The sequence below is a fragment of the Salminus brasiliensis genome, chromosome 24 (assembly GCF_030463535.1).
Source record: "Salminus brasiliensis chromosome 24, fSalBra1.hap2, whole genome shotgun sequence".
In the NCBI taxonomy this organism is placed as follows: Eukaryota; Metazoa; Chordata; class Actinopteri; order Characiformes; family Bryconidae; genus Salminus; species Salminus brasiliensis.
The window spans coordinates 3,770,940-3,778,435 of record NC_132901.1 but is presented as its reverse complement, the minus strand read 5'-3'; the positions used below and the strand labels follow the sequence as shown (position 1 = coordinate 3,778,435).

The 7,496-nt window shown below is 46.3% G+C and overlaps 1 protein-coding gene across 1 annotated transcript; it reads right to left on the bottom strand.

Annotated features, from left to right (window-relative positions):
- Positions 1–3,297: 3,297 nt before the first annotated feature.
- LOC140546328 (serine/threonine-protein kinase pim-2-like) lies at positions 3,298–6,058 on the bottom strand. Its single transcript, XM_072669516.1, has 8 exons — positions 5,980–6,058; positions 4,950–5,114; positions 4,714–4,808; positions 4,571–4,621; positions 4,087–4,462; positions 3,776–3,952; positions 3,535–3,647; positions 3,298–3,345 (listed from the first exon to the last, which is right to left on the bottom strand). Exons 1-8 carry the CDS (start codon positions 6,056–6,058, stop codon positions 3,298–3,300), a joined length of 1,104 nt encoding a protein of 367 aa, XP_072525617.1.
- Between the last annotated feature and the right edge of the window lie 1,438 nt (positions 6,059–7,496).

The window sequence follows — 7,496 nt, the reverse complement described above, 5'->3', positions numbered from 1 at the left end:
AGACGTGAGGTCAGACGTGACTTGTCCAATATAGAATATATATTTTTTTAAATATCTGAAGTAAAACAAAAAAGCTATTATATAAAAATATAAAATATGTATAAATAAATACCCACATTTATGCTCACAAACCCGTCCTGAAAAACATTTATGGTGTGAATGAGTGTTTATGGTTAGCTAGCTCCCCGTGCTAATGACTGAAAAAAGACGTAGCTAGTTAGCTAACTAATGGGAATGTAACATGACAAAAATCACAATCACATGCTAAACTACGTCAAATATCCATGATATATTTGATATATTTGACATAGATGACAACAACGTAGTAATCTTGTGCATCTAGGGCGGAAATGCTGACTTCGGGGAAGTGGCTGATAATGGGGACGGCTGTTGTGAAAAAGCTTGGCGATGTGAAAAGATTCAGATTTGAAAACTTCGTTTAAACCATTAAAGTCGGATTTCATTACAACATAATGCTACTTAGCTACGTAGCTACAATTCCCTCATGCTAATTAAAACCACACTATCTAATACCTAAAGGTCATTAGCATAAAAGTAATGCCATTACGTTCCATTACAGCTAGTTAGCTTGTTAGCTAGCTAAAGTCCTCAGTCATAACCAGACGTTTTACCACAGTAATGTGAAAGTGATTTAGTTAAAGCTTTAAAATAATCAATATTCAGTTAGAACTGATACATATTACCAATATTCACTCAGAAATGGATCATTTTTACCTCATGAAGTGTTTTCTTACCTCAGAGGCAGCAGTTAGCCGTTAGCGTCTGTTTATTGCCTGAAGGAGCTCGTCAGTTATTACTCAGTGTATATGACTGACTGGCCGCATACCATAGCACAGCCTAGCCTAGCGTAGCGTAGCTTAGAACTGTAGCAAATCCAAATCCGAACAAACGTATTTGCTGTAACTATTCTCAAGTCTTACTGGATGGTGTTGCTTTCTAAGTTCTCGCTGTGTCCAGTCAGCACAGTCAGTAGCCGGTCAGCCTAGCGTTAGCTTTACCAAAGCTATTAAAAGTAGATTAGCATCTCAGTCCTTCAGCACTAATAACTGTAGCACTGATTGCTATTTTGCATCTAGCATTAGCTTTTAGCCTCTGCCCAGCCATTCTCCCTTCTCTTGTGTGGCTGGAGTTAGCATTTAGGCTCTGTTTAGTTGTTTATATGACATATTATTTTATGTCTCATTTAACAGAAGGTAAACAGATAAATCCACCACTGAATCTGACTAATCATAGCCAAGTTGTCCAGAGACGTGTCTTATGGCTACAGCTGGTCATCGTTTCAGCTCTGAAGACTCTGCTCGGCTCCAGATGCCTCCACATGTTCTAACACTGAAGGTAGAACCGTTGTTAGCTGTTAGCTGTTAGCGTCAGTATGATGTACAGTAATGCTTTCTGAAATGGAGTGAATCATCAGTGATAATAAACACATTCACCTGAGCAGTGCTCTAAAAATCTTTATTTTGATCAGGGGCGTTCAGACCAGGCCATCAGCTTCTGATCATATGGGAGGAGACTGTAAGGGAAGGGGGAGAACTCTGAGAACTCTGGGCTGGAGCTCAGGTGGCTTCTGCTTGGTGGGAGAAGGACGGAGCTGGAATTTATAGGAGGTCAGATTGGTCAGAGGATAAGTCTGTTAGTTCAGACCATGCCATCAGCTTCTGATAATATGAGAGGGGGCTGTAAGGGGGGCGGTTGATTTAAAGTATGGAGGTCAGATAAGTAAGACGGACGTCCGATTAAATACTCCATTGAATTTAGCCCGTTGTGTCGCTAGTGAATAAGGCTAGAATCCGGGCCTAGACCCCTAAGGAGCAAGCCGAGGGCAACGGTGGCAAGGAAAAACTCCCTGAGAAGCCAGGAAGAAACCTTGAGAGGAACCCAGGCTCAGTAGGGGAACCCATCCTCCTCTGGTTGACGCCGGATTGTGGAAAAGTACTTCTTAGTCCTTCCTTACTTCTACACGTACTTCTTACTAACGACGGACGTAATGTGGAGACCGGCTGCTAGAAGACAGCAGAATAACGGAAAGCTGAGAAAGCCGAGGGAGGGTCAGCCGATCCTGCGACGGGTCAGCAAGACGACGCACCTGGGGAGTCGTGCAGAATGGAGGAGCCAGTCCAGAGGCTTCTACTCCAGGCACTGACAGTGGAGGGGCGCATGGACTACGGTCGAGGGAACTGAGGTACTGCAGCGAGAGGGAGCGACGGAGCTCGGGGAACAAGCTCTACGCCTAGGAGGGTCCGCAGATTAAGGGCAGAAGACGTGCAAAGGTTCAAGCAGCGGTCCGAGGTGTGGCCAGAGGGGAAGGTGAAGGCATGGAGTGAGGAAAAAGTGATGGGGCAGAGTCGAGGCTAGAAGGGGCGGGAGTTGGCAGATGGCATGACCTAGGGATGAGTTCTGGAGGAACCAGGCAACCAAGGATGGAGGAAAGGAGGAATCCTGAAACACACACAATCAACACAGCAGCAGCAGCAGCTTCTACTCAGCGCAGCAGTGAGCTAAAGGCTAACCGCTTCACAGGCTTTTGGTTCATACACTGTTTGGTGCTTCTGTCCAAAAAAAGGCTTCTAAGCTCTACGAGAAGTGGGGAGCGCTTAGCGCTTAAAGGGAATGAGGTCATCTTCACTGTAAGGGTGAACTGCCCCTCTGTCCCGCCCCCCCTCTCGGAGCTCTGCTGACCCCCATTTCCACAAACACTGGTGTCAGGCCTCTAAGACAGCAGCAGATTAAACCAGTGGTGAACTTTCCCACCTTCCAGAATCCGCCGTTCACTCTCATCATTTATCAGACGGAGTCGTCGTCATTAAGACGAGGGTAAACAGTTCCCAGCCTTACATGGGAATTTCCTTAAGCAAGACAAAGCACGTCAAGTGTACCCATTCCCAGCTACACACACTGCTGGGGCTTCCTGTAAAGACTTTAGGGACTCTACACTATATTGACAAAAGTATTGGGACACCTGTTCATTCACTGCTTCTTCCAAAATTAACGGCATTTAAAAGAGTTGATCCTGCTTTTGTTGGGGTAACTCTCTCTACTGCCAGGGAAGACGCCTTTCTACTAAAATTTGGAGGAGCACTGCTGTGAGAATTTGATTGCATTCAGTGACGAGAGCGTTAGTCAGCTCAGGATTATCACCAACTCACCTCATCCCCAACTCATCCCAGACTTAGTGGATGGAGCACCATCATTCCATAAAGCACAGCTCCACAGCTCCACAGCTCAACGCTGGAGCTCCTTATACCCATTTTTACCTGTTGATGAAACGGGCCAACTTCAGACGGTTTGTCTCCTCTGCTCTGAAGGCTGCTCTGTTCTCAGGACCTGAAACACAACCCAGGAGATACGCATTGGAGACGGAAGCACGTCTAAGGATCAGAAATGCTGAGAATTCAGATCTTCCTCTTCATTTCTAGTAGTTTTTCTTTCCTTCGCCTCCTCGATCACAACTCTAGATATTTTAGCTTCTACTGTTTCTTCTCTAAGCAGTCGTTCTCATTTTCCATGGCTAACCTGATCCTCGGTAGGAACGCTGCACTGGAACCAGTCGTGCTTCAGGATCTGCTTCACTTTGGGCCTCTGGGATGGGTTGCGCTGCAGACACCTCCTAATCAGATTGCAGCATTCTGTGCAGAGGGACGGGATTGGATTGGATGTGAGAGAGATACTTAAGTACATTTCAGAAAGACGACCGTGCAGAACACGTCGTCCTGAACTTCTAAGAGTCTCTCGAGGAGGCTCTCAGATATCTCACCATTGGATAGGTGGTCCTTGAAGCTCAGAAGCCCCTCCACGATTTCCTGCTCGTCTGTAAAGGGAAGGTGTCCACTAACCAGCCTGAACAGCAGGACTCCTAGAGACCAGACTGTCGCAGGACTGGCGTGGTACCTCCCCTTTAGAAAGAACTCTGGGGGGCAGTACTGAAAGGTGCCTGAGAACATAAAAGAAGAAGAGCGTCCAGCTCGTTACCTTTCCAGTGAAGTGGCCATGAGAGGGACACATGGGTCCTCTCAGGCTCATGTTTCTAAGGTAACGTGTGAATTTCGTCCCTAGACTCCAGTTTACCTGCAAATTCACGGTATCCGCCTTTCTTGACCCAGTCCCCGCAGCCGAAGTCGATCAACTTGATCTCTGAGGTGTCTGTGTTGATCAGGAAGTTCTCCAGTTTGATGTCTCTGTGCAGGACACCTCGCTTCTGGCACGTTCTTGCTGCCTCCACCGTCTGGAGCATGATGTCCCTGGCTATCTCTTCACTGACCGAACCTCCCCACTGGTCGATCAAGGACTGCAAGTCCTGGCAAGGATCTGGGCGCTCCAGGACCAGGATGTAGCGCTCAGGCTCATCGAACCACTCGATGAGCTTCACCACATTGCTGGTGGGTGGCTGGCTCATCCTGTTCATTAGAGCCACCTCCATGGGCACGGTCTTGAGCTGAACAGGCTGGAAGAACAGAAACGCAGGGCAAGGTTGGTGGAAAGGTGAGTGCAGTGAAGTCTGGGAGCGTGATGTGTGATCGGACAGTAAAACCTGGCTTCCAGGTGCACTTACGCATTGGACGTATTCATCGTCGTCCCGCTTGGTGACGAATTTAACGGCCACCTGCAGACAGAGAGGAGACGAGGTGTGAATGTTATGAGGACTGAAAAGGGAACAGATGAGATAATGAAGTTCTGGAGGGGTGATTTGAGAACCTGTAGGCCGTCGGAAACCCGGGTTCCCTCGAAGACGGCGCCGAAGCCTCCTTCTCCCAGTTTCTCTCCAGTGACGTAGAGAGAGGCAAAAGTGTCTGTGGAAAACAAACAGTGTTGAAGCTGAACATCAGCTCTCTCCCCATCATCTCTCAGGAGTCTATCTATTAGCAGCACAGGCTATTGCACTAAATACTGGACCACTTCCTTGTGTGCAGTGGTCTGGCCAATGAGCTAACCTGGCTTGATGTCGCTCCGCTGTCTTCTGGTCATTATCTTGGGCTGGCTAACTTCTCCTTTCCTTCTCTTTCTTACTGGGCTTTTACTTCTGGCAACCTCGGTTGTTCTCTGTGAGAACCTCTGGCTGCCCTCCTCCTTTCTTTTCCTCTTTCGCCGCCCAACATCTAAATACAGGACATAAGGGTTGGAGTCTGTACAGACTGACGTCTAGAATGGAGTAGGTAGTGCCTACAATTCTCTTAGCTCTTAATGAAGCTCCTAACAGAGCTTATTCCAGTTCACATCACAGAGAGTAAACATGGATCCCGAGACCTAAATCTAAAATCTAATCAAAGCAACAAAGTGTGGATCTGTAAGATCAGATTCCAGCAGAACTGTATGAATGACCTGTAGCTGTAGACTCCTGCTCCATCATCTACTGCTGGATGAAGAACCTGCAATTCCCTACAGCTAAGACAATAACTAACACTGTGGCTAAGCCAGTTGCTAATACTGTCGCTAAGCCAACAGCTAAGAATGTGACTAAGCCAATAGCTAAGACTGTCTCTAACGCTATTGCTAAGCTAGTCACTAATACTATAAGCTAATCCAGTGGCTAAGTCTAATGCTAAGCCAACAGCTAAAACTGTCACTAAGCCAGTGACTAGGACAATCCCTAAGACTGTCTCTAAGACAATCACTAAGTTAGTCTCTAAGACTATGATTAAGGTAGTAGCTAAGACTGTGACTAAGCCAAAAACTACACCAGTCACTAAGTCGCTAAGCCAATCAGTGAGACTGTCGCTAGGACAATCACCAGTTTAGTCTCTAAGACTATGACTAAGCTAATAGCTAAGGCTGTGACCAAGCCAATAACTACGGTAGTCACTAAATCGCTAAGCCAGTCAGTGAGACTAAAACTGTCACTAAGACAATCACTAAGACTGTCGCTAAGACTACCACTAAGACGTTCACTAAACTGTTGCTAAGTGAACCGCTACGACTGCTGCTAAGTCAATCGCTAAGACAAACGTCAGGACCAAGTCGAACAGCTTGTCTCTTCCTCGGTGTCCTGAGAAGAAGTGAAGGAGTTCCGAGCTCGGAAGACTGTGACAGGGAGCTCCACCATTGTGATGTCATCAATAGAAAGAGCTGCTCGGTTGCCATGGCGAGTTCCGCCCAGTGTCCGCGTGTCCTCTGTTCACCTGCAGTTAAAACAGGAAGATGCTTTTATGAGATGATTTGTCTTTGCTGAGAAAATAAAACAGGAGATCAAACGAACGATGTAACAATGCTCAATAACATCAATCAATCAATCAATTTGATCCTATTTTTAAATTGTAAGAGAGAGCTTTACATCATCGCTTCACTCTGTAAGATCTTCTCCCTCTGTAATACTTACTGTTGACCAGTAGGTGGCGTACTGTCTCAGCTGCTGTCTGTAGGAGATGCAGCTGGTGCATGTAGAGACACTCTTCAGCAGCACACGTCTACTACAGTCGTCCTCCTCAGATCTGCACTGACCTCCTTGACCTTTCCCGTTGTACTGTGTGTTGGTCAGTCCACTCAGGGCTGGTAATGTGGGCGTTGAGAAGCTACCAGCTGTAGTCCATCATGATCACTAACAGGACGTTAGCAAGAAGACCTGACCATAGCAGGTTTGAAGACATTTTGGAGGCTCACTTCCCAGTTTCATTGGTGTAGCCTTCAGCTAGGAAGGGAACTCGGGTCTCCCATCCATGAATAAGGGTCTTCCACATTCATTGGCTTATGTCAGGCTAACGTTGGCCAATAGTCTAATGCTAAATAATGTAGCAGGCTAAACCAGACACGTATAAAGCACTAGAGACCCAGACTTGAGTAAAAGTGACTTGAGTGGCACTCAGGTACTCAACATTTTCTGTACAATGCTGAGGCGGCTTCATCAAACCCGGTGACAGCGCCATCTAGTGCTCTGGAGGTGATGATGTGGGTTTGAAATGGTTTGTTATAATTGTAACGAGTAACGATGCAGCACATAAACAATGTAAACACTAAAATATGTAGTGAAGTAAAAAAGTATATAATACTCCAGTAGATACAGATACAGTATTTTAGTACTTTAGTACAGTAGTGAAGTAGATCTACCTCTGTACCATAAATCTCTGTCCTTAGCAACTAAAGCCGTTTCTGCCGGTTAGCCTCACTAGCAAGTGGCTTAAGGCTACAATTATCCAATGGGAAGCTCTTATCTATTTGCTAAGTTAAATCTAGTGGTGGACAGGCAGTATATGTATATATAAGTATATTGTGTAGAGAATCATACAGTCGGCCGACGTGTCCAGCTGTTGAAAATATCGGCAATATAGTCCATTATCTGAATGCTACAGTTCTTCAGAGGCTAACCACCCCACCGTTGAGGTTCCTCCTGTAGGAGCTTCCTGGTACTATGCGTTGTAATGGACCCGGCTGAGGAACACGGCTACGAAGACCACTCTACATCTACCAACATGAATACACACAACACACTGCTGTATTGCTAGCATACTGGACGGGGCTCCTGCTGACTCCTACATGCTGTAGTCTCT